The sequence below is a fragment of the Hakea prostrata genome, unplaced genomic scaffold (assembly GCF_041222555.1).
Source record: "Hakea prostrata isolate BN-2017 unplaced genomic scaffold, UWA_Hpros_2 contig_69, whole genome shotgun sequence".
Classification (NCBI taxonomy): domain Eukaryota; kingdom Viridiplantae; phylum Streptophyta; class Magnoliopsida; order Proteales; family Proteaceae; genus Hakea; species Hakea prostrata.
Window position 1 is genome coordinate 184,604 of NW_028291188.1, and position 14,478 is coordinate 199,081.

General features: G+C 39.9%; 1 protein-coding gene across 1 annotated transcript; it reads left to right on the top strand.

Moving 5' to 3' along the window:
• The first annotated feature begins 8,694 nt into the window (after positions 1-8,694).
• Positions 8,695-9,848, top strand: LOC148999009 (non-specific lipid-transfer protein 1-like). The gene is made up of 2 exons (XM_089141539.1): positions 8,695-9,122; positions 9,587-9,848. Exons 1-2 carry the CDS (start codon positions 8,761-8,763, stop codon positions 9,594-9,596), a joined length of 372 nt encoding a protein of 123 aa, XP_088997665.1. The 5' UTR covers positions 8,695-8,760; the 3' UTR covers positions 9,597-9,848.
• Positions 9,849-14,478: the final 4,630 nt, after the last annotated feature.

Below are 14,478 nucleotides of genomic sequence, written 5' to 3' on the forward strand. Positions count from 1 at the left end.
GATATATGATTGTTTCTTACTGAGTTCTTTAGAACTCATTCCTTTATTCTTTGTATGTTTTTAGCCTATACAGAAAAAGGATTTATATCTGAAGATGGGCTGGTTTCCTATGAAGGAACCATCCCGTTTGAAGAAGATGTGGCGCCGCTAGTGGGAGATGGAAATAGCATGTGCGGGAGTTCCTGCGGGTGCATGGAGTGCGCTTATCGCACCGGTTGATGGTCAGAGGCGAAAGGTGGTCAGGCAGTTCGCACAGAGACTGGAGAAGAACTGGAGGACCCCTCACCTTATTAAACTGGAGTCTAAGTTCATTGACTTAGAAAAACAAACTGGAAAGAAACTGATATAAATACTTTTGAATTATTCCGCTGCCCTCATTTTTGTTTTATCCTTTATTCTTTATTTCTTTCCTTTGATATTGGAGTATTTTGGACTCCTGTAATTCATTTAATTCAATTATTGAATATTCTTTGCTCTTGATTATCTATATTGTCTTAAATATTGTTGATAGACTAAAACCTTGGATCTTGTGACGGATCGCACCCACGGGTTGTCGGGCGGGTAACCTAGACCGATGGGTGGGGTGTGACAGAGTGGTATCAGAGCCATGGTTTTACGAAGTCAATAATAATTAATACAAGTGTTAGATGAGCAATCTGAGTAATAGATCCAGAAGTGACTCAAAAGAATTAGAGTTAGTAATAGAACATCTTTCGTTAGAAACAAACTGAGAAAATAAGTGGATCTTATTTTGAATAACTTACAATAAGTCAAGTGAAATACATTCTCACATTGTAATTATCAAGAAAATGCATAAGAGACAATAATACAAGTGCAATAAACATAACTGTATTTCATTAATAAGATAAAGCTTTATATAACTTGGAGCGTACTCTACGCTTTACAAAATGTTAGGGAATGAACATGTGCTGAATAAAAACTACAATAAACATATCTAAACCCTAAGGTCAGTACTAAATCAAAGTGAATCAAAACCTAAACCTATCTACTGCTGTGGTGGTGGTGGTGGAGCTAGTCTCATCTGGCGGAGTATGTCAAGGCACTCTGCTATCTGGCCCCTCATCTCTACCTGCCCCTGCTCGAACTAGTCCATCAGAGTGAACAGACCCCTAGCCCAAGGTGGTGCGTCCTCCGAAGTATCCTGAGTCCAGGATGTGCCTCCTGTCTCGAACTGGGAAGGTGGTGGCGAGTCTGCATGATCCTCATCATCAGTCTCTACATCCATGTCCTCCTGCTCGGCTGGCATCTCTGGTGAGTTTGGTCCGCCCGTTAAGTGCATCCGAGCGACCAATCTGTGTCCTATCGCACCGCCATGCCCAACCGGGACAGCCTCCTCTCCCTCGAAGTCGACCCCGAAGTGCTCAAAGATCCGTGTCAGAAGTCGCCCGTATCCAAGGTTTGCTCCCCCCGGATGTGTCACTCGGTAGATCATGGCATTTTGGATTATGTAAGCCAAGTCTATCTGGTAGCGGGTGTACACTGAAAAGGTCATCATAGCCTGCATGAGTGAAATCTCACTCTGATGACCTGCCTTAGGCAGCAAGTCCCGTGCTATGATCCCCGGAGATGATCCCGCATGAGGGATACAGCTCGGTCACCGACTCTACCCCGTTGCACTCCTGTGGGCAAATGCTCGAGAAGACGAGAGCTCTCTCCTCCCAGTGAATGGCATCGTCTGACTCAGCCCCCGGCTCGAACCATCTCCTGTCGCCGTGGACGTATGGCACGTCTAGGATGTGAGCCAGCTCCTCTGTGGTGAAGCGTATGTCTGTAGTCTTCACCCGGCTCTCTATCACTAGCCTAGTGTCGTGCTCTCCATCCATCTCTCTGTGGAAGGTCAGGTTGTTGTAGAATAACCTGACTAGCTTGGGATAGGCATCCTCGTTCAAAAACAAAGTACTTCTCCAACCCACAGTCGCAAATCTACTCTCGATCTAGAATCGTGCTACCTCCCGAAGTCACTACCTTGGTCGACCATACTCGATCGTACGATGACTGAAGTGGCCAAAGTATAGTTCCTGTGCTTCCAGTGATCTAAAGTAGTCTGGATGGACTGGGTCATGTGCGTCACCTCTACCTCGACCACGACCTCGGCCGCGAATGGGTACTCTCCTACCTCCGCGGGCAGCCATCTAGTGAGAAAATCTGTTTTTAGGCGAAAAAGATGCAAAATGAGAAGCCATGAGATGTCTAATAATTACCTATTTGTGTAAAAATGCATAGTGAACAGTAGATCTATGCCTAGACATGTTATGAGATGTAAAAGAAACATTTTTGCACAAAAGAAAACCTAGAAATAGTTACACATTGTAGTTCATCTATCATGCAAACCATAGAAATGAAGGGTTTCATGAGATGATTACCTGTGTAGCGTGTATGCATCGCGTGGGAAGTAGATCCGAAGCCAACGGAGTCTCCAAAATACTTTCCTAACCCTTTGCACGAAATCCCCAGAGCCCAAAATGTGTTTTGAGAAGTGTAGAAATGAAATGAGACCCAAAAACCGTATTTGAAACGTTGTTGTCGCGCGTATTTTGGGGCGGTCGCTACTGGCGGTCGATTGATTTAAGCGACCGGTCCAGTTACGGACATCCAACGGGGAAAAAAATCTTGAACGATCCAGGAAAAAAATCTTGAACGATCCAATTGGGGTATCTTGGGAGAAAAACTGCTTGAGTTGTGGTTTCAAGAGGTCATAGGCTATCTTGAGATACTGTATTTGATCCATGGAGATCATATCGAAGGTAGCTTCGGCACCAACTGGTAAGCTGTCTACGGTTAGTTTAGCGCTTGATATTTCGGGCATAATTTTGTAAATTTGAAATCTTAAAACCCTTGAATATAAATTGAAAAGATTATACTTGTAATTAAAATTTGTCTTTTTAAAGTGAGCCATTAGATTGAAATGGCATATATAGATACAATCTTGACCGTTGCACAATAAGGGCATTTTGGTCATCAAAATTATGATATGTCCTTATTTTATCATTTCTCAAAACCACAGGGGAGCCAGATGCAAAGAAGAACTTTATTTGCCATTTTCTATTTGCCACGATAACATACTACCATGGCAAATAGTCTATATATTGAAATGCCGATTTTGTGAATCTATTTGCCACGGTAATTTTATACCGTGGCAAATGGTCTAAGTATTCATACCCGCAAAAAAGCAAATACTCTAAGCACTATAACCAATGGGTTGGTAATTTATTTGCCACGGTAATTTAGTACTGTGGCAAATGGTTTAAGTATTCTACCAACGGAACAGGACTTTGAAGTTGACTATTTGCTATGGTAATTACCGTAGCATTTAATCAATCTATTATCACGGTAGGATGGTAATTCTAGTTTCATAACTATTTACACTACCTTTTGCCATGGAAACTTTTTTCCGTGGCAAAAGGTCTGTGGTAATTGCCACTTTTTCTTGTAGTGAAGCTACTGTTCTGAGAAAGAACGGCACAATGTTTTCTATTTTCATTTCTTTATTTTTTTTTTCCATGTCTAGCTAATTCCATCTTTCGATCAAGATTAATGGAAGTTTGATTTTAGCCAATTGTGAGACTTTGGATTATTAGTTTTCAATAATTCTCAGGTATTTATGCGTTTTTCATGTTTATTATGTTATTGTATTAATCCTTAGACAAGAGGCATGTTGTTTTAGGATTAATACAATACTTAGTCGATTAAAATAATTATTTACTATTCTTATAAAAGTGACAAATAACATCCTCGAATGGGTAATCAATGCCCTAGAGAGTTTGCTATGAGAATGTATATCATAGTTTAAATAAACAAGGCTTTTCCGGGTTTATTGACTAGGGATTGAGTTTTTCAATTTTTTATGCGATTAATAGATATAACTCAAAGGACAGATCCGAAGGTTATGTTTATTAATTAGTGAATAACTCAAAAGACAGATCTGAAGGTTATGTTTATTAAAGTAGGTAAAGATTGGTTGTTAGAGGACTGATCCTCAATGACCATAACCAATCTACCCGAAATTAAAGTTTTTATTTTTGTCAATGATCAATTGAGAGAATCAATACTGAAATTAAATCTGGATTGAAAGTTTTTATTATTCTGATTTTCTTGTTAACTACTGCATTCGTTTATTTTTATTTAGTTTGTTTATTCAAAACCCCCCCAATTTTTATCAAGGAATAAATATTCACCAGTGTTTGTGGATTCAACCCAACTCATTACTAATACAAATTCAGTTGAGAGAAAGATTATCTTTGGTGGATTCGACACCCATCATAGTTCATTCACAAATAACACTTACAATGATTCAGAACAATCAAGATGCAATATGATATGAAACATAATGCAAATATGCTACTAACTCACATGCCAGTCTCTAGTAGCAAACATGCTTTAAGATAGAACACCATACTCCTTTGGGTAGTTTAATCACTCTTCCCTCAACCATCTCGGTATCTTGGGTTCTCTGTGGTAATTAAGGTCAGGGCATCCCTCTCGAACTTTCCTTGGCTGGGGTTTAGGTCAACATTATCGCTCACCACCATTGGCATGAGTATTGGCGCATGTCAAGGTTTAAACCTAGCCCAATGCAAGTTGTCTACTGAGTTATATCAACTTAGGGTCGGATACTACTTCGCTTACGTGCACTAGACAATCTGTTCCAGATCGTAACCTCCTTTCCATGCCTAAGCAGTCCGTTCTAGTACCTTTTCCCCTAGAGTCATCGTATCCTATGGCTTCGATCTACTCGGACTATGGACTCTTAACCCTATTGGTCATCCACAAATAATAAACGGGATGCTCTTATGTTCTCTCACGAGTTGGTTAATAGTCTTAAGTGCCCATGAGCCCAAGTCTATTAAGTGCAACCCTAACAATGAATGGCTCCAACAATGTGATTTGTGTCCTCTCATGGGGTTGGTTACCAGTTTTGAGCGTCCACAAATCCCCATTGCTACCATGGGTCACTTGGTCTCAATTCCCCTCCGATAGAGTTAGATATAATAGGGTTTTCCTAGCCAAACATTGCTAGACATGCGCTAAGTTTGTCAACCAGTGATCAGGGAAAGCGCCAAGGGGCACCATAGGAAAGCGTCCCATACCACCTCCATTGGTGTCCAAAGACAGAAAAGCCAAAAGGGCATTCACCATTCCCTGGTAACAACTTAGGCAATCACATCAAAATCCAATCATTCATATTCATAATAGATAAGCAATGCACATAAGTAATATCTAATCATTCATATTCAGAATGGATAAGCAATTTGCATAAGTAATATCCAATTGTAGTTACAGAGTTACAGTAGTGTTTCAATTATAAACAAGTTCAAAAAACAGTAGTAAGATCATGCATATCAATTCCAACATAAGTGAGAATGTAAACTAGGTTATTTGCAAGCGAACGTCCTTACCTTAACCTGATTCGAAAACTTCGGAGAAAGATTAAAGGATAGGTTCAAAGTTACCAAAGAAACCCTAAACAAACATAGATTAAGTATTAGGAACAAACCCCCAAGGATTGGAGATGAACTTGACCAAAACAGTTTGCTGTCACTATCATGCTTGGTTGCTTAAAGCGACCAAGGCTGTGCTATACGGACACAAACCCTAGTTTTGGTCGAATACTCATCGTCCGAGATTCGAAACACTCCGAAATTAAAAGGGAAGGTTGATAACATTAAAAGAAGACTATCTAGCAAGGTCTAAACATCTAATATGGTCAACGAAAAAGAAATTCGATTGAATCATAAAATTAGATTTTTACCTATATCAGTCCATGGATTTCACGGAAGGACTAGAGTGGATGGGAATTCACTCTAGGAAAGAGGGAACAATAGATCATGGTCAAAAATTTATCCTAAGAATAGATCAATCATGAAATAGAGATCAAATCCTTCGAATGAATATACATTCATGAAGATTACACTAAATTTCTTTTCGAAATCATTCTATGTAGTTCACAAAAGGAATAGAGTGATTGGGGATTCACTCTAAGACTATGAAGATTGAAGGATAGGTCATAGCAATGGCATGAGATCTTCCTCATAATCACAAAGGTGGATAAAAACAAAGGAGAGAGTAGATCTAAAGAGAGTGAGAGTGATCACTAACCTTGAAGAAGAAGATTCGATGGAAGAAACTTTATCGAATGCTTGATGATCTTCCTTGGCTTCGATGAGAGTGCTAAGAGGTGCTTCCCACGTTCTCTGACTGCTTTATAACATTATGAGACGAATTAGAACGAAATTGGAATATATAGGGCTTCAAAATCCCAAAATTCCAAGGAGTGACCAAACTGCCCATGGGAGGGTTGTTCGCTTTAAGTGACCAAGGCTAAGCGACCAAACATCATAGTAAGGTCCAAAAATCAGGTTTTGGTCTCCAAAAGCCACAAGCTCCACTGGGTTCTTTTCCAACTTATTAAAGGGTCTTATCTACCATTGTAGGACCTTTCAAAAAGTGTCAAACTAGAACTCAAGTCCTTCGTACAAGCTCAACACCTACAAGCTGCAAACTTCTTCTCAAAGTCAGTCAAGGTTTTTGTAGAAGAAACTCCTTCATCAATCTTCATTGGCTCTGGGTCAAATTCAATGGATTCAACTGAGATGGTCCACAACTGTCTTCTACCTTCAATTCGGGTCTTTGGACCTACAATATAGATTTTCGGGTTAAGGTTGGTGCGGGATTTCACAATTTCGATCATGTGGGGAGATAGACAATCAAATCAATTCAAATTTGAAACTCAAGCTAAGAGTCCCAACACATGTAAAACAACACAATTGTTGGCAACGAACGAACTTTCGTTCGTTTCGCCCTGTTCGTTGGGCGGCGAACCGGGCGAAACTAGCGAATTTCGGCGATATTTTGCCGAAATTCGCCAGAAAAAATTCTTTTATTATATATTATATATATAATACACACCCACACGTCAACGTCAATCTCTATGTAAAATTTTAAAAACATAAAATAATATTAGTTTGACTTTTTTCTCTGCAAATCATTAATACAAATTTTGAAAAAATAAAAAAATACTTCAATGAGTCACATCATGTACTTGCAAACTGCAAAACATCGATTGAAAATTTAAAAAAATAATAAAATATTGAACTTGTCAAATCAATATACTTATGTTTATGTTTTGTTTTTTTTGTTTTTTATAATTCTGTGGTTTAACAACAGCCACGTGTGGCTCAAATTTCAAATAGCACTCAACCACAAATTAAAAAACATGGAAAATGGCGAGAAATACCGATATTTTGCCGGTTCGGCGATATATTGAAAATATCGTTTCACCCCCTAGTATCGTTTCGCCAGGGGGCGAAACCACTGAATTTTGGCAAAATTTCGCCAAAATTCGGCGAAATTAAGTTCTATGATTGTTGGACTCTCTCACCATCACTCACTCTTATCCTAGGCAGCAACGTTTTCAAGAGTCATAGCATAGCAAGAATCTCTTGTAAATTCTATATAAAGCCATGTACAAATACAAGTTACATATAAAGCCATGCACAAATACACATATTCGGTTATTTTGGTTTCATTACTACAATACCAACGTAGACAGATGCATCATGTAGGGTTAGTAAACTCCCACACGTGATAGAAGGAAGAGCGAAGGTTACTCAACCTAGTTCGGCCAGTGTTTCCAAGAGAGAGCTGGAGAGTAAACCTAGTTCCTCAAACTCATCAACCCTAATCCAACTACTTGTAACCATCCTACACAAGAGTCTCACCCAAACTCATCTACTTGTAACTTCACACAAGAGTCCTACTCACACTCATGTAACCCTAATAAATTAAGGAAGCGTACACTATAGTGGACGTAGGTGTCATTAATCACCTAAACCACTCTAAACCCTGTATATGTTTCTCTCTCTTACTCGTCCTCGAGCTGTCTCTTCTATGTGTACCGTGCATACAGGGACAGATACCCACACTGAGGTTGAGAACTCATATTCTTCCCTTGAATTATATTGTACATGCATGGCCCAGTGATAGACCTGATTACCATTAATGAGATTTCGACTGCAACCAGAGTTTCGGTCTCATCTCTGGTAAGGTCACAGACTCACAATTGATAAAACCCGTAGAAAGTAAACAGTTAGGCATACAAGAAGGCGTTGGGAAAGAAAAAAAAAAGAATGAAGTGTTTTAATAAAAGTAAGGTTAACATAAGTAAGCGAGTGATATTTCCCTCCTTCTTTCTTCTTTTTTTAAGAATAAGAGAGTTATACTAATTCTCACATTTTTCATTTTATTTTATTTTATTATGAAATAAAACAAATGTATTTAAATATCAAACAGGATACTAATCCACATACTCACTCATGCAGCATTTAATGAGTAACTGCAGACAGAAACCAAACATACTCACCCGATTTGTACTTTTTGTACATGCGTTTCTGTATACATTTATTAGAGGCACAAGAAAGCGAATCTGGATCAGCGACCCTGTTGCTCCCCGACGGCTTACCACCACAAAAAATAGGGAGACCAGGGGTGGTTATGGGATTTATTTATATTTTTTAAATTTTCAGGGTGGGGCCACCATTTTTTGTGGTGAAAAAACCGTCGGGGAGCAATCTGTGCTCCTCGTCGGGGGTGATGACCCAGATTCCGAAAGCCAAGGGGCATAGCTTGTACTGTACTGGTTCTGTATATATTTATTAGAGGCACCAGAAAGCCAAGGCACATAGCTTGTACTGGTCACTTACATTAGCACTAGTCCAGAGCTAGAGTTTTTCAGTTTTAGCCATGGCGAGTTCAATAGCTCTGAAGCCGTTTTTTGTAGTGGTGGTACTTGTGGTCTTCGTGTTTGCGACGGTGGCACCACCACAAGTAGAAGCGGCTATATCATGCAATCAGGTCACAACCTTAGCAACACCATGCCTTAGCTATCTGTTGAAAGGTGGAGCTTTGCCTGCTGCTTGTTGCAACAGTGTGAGGTCTCTGAGTGCTGCAGTGAAGACCAAACCAGACCGCCGGACTGCGTGCAATTGCCTGAAGATGATAGCTTCGAAGGTGCCCGGGATTAAAAATGATCTAGCTACTGCTCTTCCTGGCAAATGTGGGGTTAATTTCCCTTTCAAGATCAGCATGTCCACTGACTGCTCCAAGTATGTTGCCAACATAAATACACCATTTATCTTTTTCTCAGATAAACAAAATATTCCTCCTTTTTTTCCCCTCTGGTATAGAATGCTACGCAGTACCAGGTGCAGGTCAGTTCAACACACAAAACACCTTGGATCCTTCAGAACTTACACTTCTACATGAGATGAAGTGTGAATTTTGAGACATATAAGGTGGTTTTTGTGTGTAGACATGGTTGTGAGATATCTTACACATTGACCAATGTGTGATTATTCTTGAGTCTAGATCGCGTTCTACATCTAAAGAGACTTTTGTATCTAGACATGATTGCAGCGTTTTGCACGTGATCTAGCAGAACTCATTTAATTATTCTTAAACTGTTGTGGATATGATATGTAGATTCCTTCTTGCACTGGCAACATGAGAGACCCTCTATTTGATAATTTGTTAATGTCTTTTCTATGGTGCTTTTTCTGTTTCTTTGCAGGGTAATATGATCAATGAGATCGCAAGTTCCATTTGCCTTCACCTTGAAGAGGATGAAATAAACATGCTTCTTTCATGCAACGGCCTTAACTGTTGCTTTGCTCAATGGGGAAGTACTAGTAATAGTATCAATAAACGGATGATGAAGGTGTTGAAGGGTTCGATCACCTTCATCATCATTCTGTAACTCCTTTTATGTTGTGTGGAAGTTTTATCTAAATAATAAAGACATCAATATTTTAATAGGTCTCTTGCTAAGTTTATTCCTGCCTTTACGTCTCTCACAAGCAAAACACTTTAATCTTGTATTCTTGATATGATATTCCAAGGTAGAGATGATGTATTGTCTTTCTTTGAAAGCATGCCCTTCGAACCCAAAGATCAATATTCATTATGCATGATGTTTTTTTCAGTAAAAGGTCATTTGATATTTAAAACGAAAAATTTACTATCATACAATCATACACTGGTCGGGAAGAACCTCAAATACTCAATCCTACAACAGTAGTTGCCCCCAATACGCCCAATCTCACAGGAACCTCAAGATAGTGCACACTCATTTTTTTAAATGATATCAACAAGCCCCCAAGGCATTCCAATCTATTTCACTCTTAATCATGGCTGTTAGATTTAGAAATAAGAATGACTCATGTGACTCTCAAAGAGAGTACAACACACACACACACACACACACACACACACACACACACACACACACACACACACACACACACACACACACACACACGTATATATATATATATATCATGAGTATAAAGTACAATATACGATACGGTATATGTGTAGAATACACAACTAATACACAGTACAATACTAGTCTCTAACACCCTCCCGCAAAGTCAAGGGGCCAAAATGAAGCTTGACTTTGGATCTTAAAAGTTGAAAGCGAGAGGAGGAGAGTCCTTTGGTAAGAATATCCGCCAACTGATCATTAGTAGAAATATAGCGAACCTGGAGATCTCCCTTGGCAACCTTGTCTCTAACAAAATGAAAATCCACCTCAATATGCTTGGTGCGAGCATGAAACATAGGATTGGCAGATAAGTAGGTTGCACCAATATTATCACACCATAACACAGGTGGAGAAGACTGAGGAATACTCAACTCAGTAAGTAATGACTGAATCCAAGTGAGTTCAATAGTAGCCAAAGCCAAGGCACGATACTCACTTTCAGTGCTAGATCTTGCCACAGTAGCCTGCTTGCGCGACTGCCAAGAAACCAGGTTATTGCCAAAGAAAATAAGAAACCCTCCTTGAGACTTCCTATCATCAGGACAGCCTGCCCAGTCAGCATCAGAAAAAGCTGCCAAAGAATAGACTGTAGAAGGCGTAATGTGGAGACCATACAAGATAGTACCTTTGAGATACCGTAATAACCGCTTCAAAGCCACCCAATGATCCTCAGTGGGAGAAGCAAGAAACTGACAAAGCTTATTGACAGTGAAGGCAATCTCTGGATGAGTCATAGTGACATACTGAAGAGCACCAACCAAACTACGATACAAAGTTGGGTCAGAAAGACATTTCCCTCCCGTACTTGATAAGTGGTGAGAGGGGACAATTGAAGTAATAATGGGTTTTGCATCAGATAAACCAGCCCATTGGAGAAGCCCACAAATGTAACGTTGCTGAGATAACACCAAACCCGTAGAAAGAGGGATAAGCTCAACCCCTAAGAAGAAACATGCAGGACCAATATCCTTTAGAGCAAATTCCATGCTAAGAGAGTGGATAAGGTCATCTATGGCAACAACAGATGGCCCAGTAATCAAGATGTCATCAACATAAATCAGCATATAGAGAGGCCCATGAGAACGATGACAGTAAAATAACGAAGAATCAGTCTTAGACCCCTGAAAACCAAGGGTTAGTAAGAACGAGCTGAGACGTTGAAACCATGCCTGGGGAGCTTGCTTAAGGCCATAAAGAGACCGTTGAAGCTTACAAACATGTGTGGGAAAACAAGAATCAACATAGCCAGGAGGTTGATGCATATAAATGTCTTTGAGACAAATGACCATGAAGAAAAGCATTATTGACATCAAGCTGGCGAATAGGCCAAGTGGAGGACACCGCCAAAGATAACAAAATGCAGATTGTAGTAGGTTTGACCACTGGACTAAAAGTCTCAGTATAATCCAGGCCATACTCCTGTGTGTAGCCCTTAGCTACTAACCGTGCCTTATAACATTCAATTGACCCATCGGAGCGGCGCTTAATACGGAATAGCCATTTGCAACCTATAAGTTGACGATCCGCATGAAGTGATGTCAAAGTCCAAGTCTGATTTGACATGAGAGCATTAAATTCGTTATCCATTGCTTTGCACCAAACCTCATGCTTGGATGCGTGAGAGTAACATGTGGGCTCAATATCAGTAGTGATCGATGCAACTAAAGCATGAGGGAGAGAGTGGCGTGTCGTATGAAAACTCTTTGGGACACGTGGTATGCGAGTCCCATCTTGGGATTGGGTGACCATGGAGTGAGACCGAAGAGGTGCATGAGGTAGAAGACAAACTTCATTGAGAAGGGTAGGTGAAGGCCCACTACTATTATCATTAACCAAAGAAGGTTGACTAGGAAGACAAGGCCCATGACCAACAGTAACAGTATTAGGCCCATGATCATAAACATCAATAACATCTTTATTAGGCCCATGACCAATAGCAGCATTATTAGGCCCATGACCAACATCAGTATTAAGAGGCCCATGACCAACAACAACATTAGTAGGCCCAATAGCAACATCAACATTATTAGGACCATGAGCATCAACAGCATTGTGAGGACCATTAGCAACATCAGCATTAGTAGGCCCATGTTCATGTAAGGTCAAAAAATCACATAGCATAGAAGAGGGTAGGGATCCACAAGCATCCTCAGCAGAATCAATGTGTTGCATACTAGAAGCAGAAGTATTAAACCCATTAGTGCAAAGTCCAATAGTCCTTTTAGGTACATGCCCAACAGACTCAACACGAGTACTGTGATTATTAGTATTATTACAAAAATCAGCAACTATAGGCAAAACAGAATTTGTAGAAAGACTAGAGGGACCAGAAGTAGCAGCTCCTTGACCAACCCCAGGCAATGTACATAGCACCCGAATTGTTGTAGAAAAGAGATCTGAAGATTCACCAGAGGCCAGAGCTGTAGTAAAAGACCTGTCCTTATATGGAAACAAAAACTCATTAAAAATCACAAGTCTAGATATGATAACCCTTCCATTGACAGGATTAAAGCACTTGTAACCATGATGATGAGGACTGTAACCAACAAAAATATAAGCTGCAGATCTGTAAGCCATCTTATGAGCATTATAAGGTCGAAGAAATGGGTAACAACAGCACCCAAAAACCTTCAAAAATGTATAGTCTGGCCAACGCCCAAAAAGTTTATGATAGGGGGAATCAAACTGTACAGCTAAAGAGGGAAGTCTGTTAATAATGTAGACAGCAGCATAAAAGGCTTCACACCAAAAAGAAAACAGAAGACTAGACTCAGCAAGAAGAGAAAGTCCAATTTCTACAATTTGCCTATGTCTCCGTTCAACCACTCCATTTTGCTTGGAGGTATGCGGGCAAGAAAGTCTATGGGATATCCCACAAGAGGTCAAAAGTTTGGAGAAACTCTGGAATTCACCACCCCAATCAGATTGAAAACATTTGATGGTAGAATTAAATTGATTCTCCACAAGGTTTTTAAAATCCTAAAAAACCTTGATAGCAGCTGATTTATGTGCTAAAGTATATAACCATGTGTATCTGGAGAAAGCATCAACAAAAGAGATGTAGTAACGATGACCTTCCTTAGAGACTGCATCAGACGGACCCCACAAATCAGAATATATAAGCTGGAGAGGAGCAGTTGCAGTAGAAATGCAGGATACAAATGGCAATTTATGAGACTTGGCAAGTTGACATGCAGAACAAACACCAACAAATTTAGAGCTACCACAAGGTAAATGAAACTGAGAAACCACTCTAGAAACCACAGCAGGTGCAGCATGGCCAAGTCTAAGATGCCAAACATTAGAAGACTGTCTAACAGCAGATAAAGCGATACCTGGAGGAGACGAACACCCCACAGAATCAAGCCGATACACACCGCCTTCAAGAGGGCCTTGGAGAAGAATACGGCCTGAGCACAGATCCTGTACATAGAAGCAATCAGAGTAGAATTCAAAACAAACATTGATTCTGTGCCACTCCATTAGACACTCCAAACATTACTACTTAACCAACCAAGTTGAACATTGATTCTGTGACCAAGGTGAATTAAACATTGATTCTGTGACCAAGGTGAATTTACATTAGACACTCCAAGTCTTACTGCTTAACCAGCTAAGAAACCAACTATAGCAATGAGAGATTTTCCATTGAGATGAGTGCAAGAATGCCTCAAGCCCTCTCCATCTTTGAAAAACACACCATGGGATGCATTGCCGTTGCACCAAAAATATAATAACAATAGAGTCGCATTTCACCCAAAGATGAGGAAATTTTAGAGTTCAAGCCCACTCTATCTCATGTAATAGAGCTTCAAATTCTGCTTCAAAGTTTGATTTAACACCCACAAAAAAAAAAAAAAAATCTTAAAAGACTAGAGCATCCTTGCCGTATGGTTTCTAAGAACTCCTCCTGCACTGCCCTTCTTGGATTGCCCAACGAGCTGCCATCAATGGTCAACTTTACCCAACCTTGCGAAAGAGAGTTCCAAAAAACTTCTTGGGGGAGTAAAGATGCTACTACTTTGAAAATTTAGACCCAAAGAATGAGATTTTATGAGCATATCTTGGGTCATTCGCTTGCCAATAAGAAAGTAGGTTTGTTTCCTTATGTCCTTGAAGACTTGAAATATTACACAATC

Bases quoted from the DNA above. Each gene is read 5' to 3' on its own strand.
- LOC148999009 (XM_089141539.1), top strand. From the start codon at position 8,761: ATGGCGAGTTCAATAGCTCTGAAGCCGTTTTTTGTAGTGGTGGTACTT.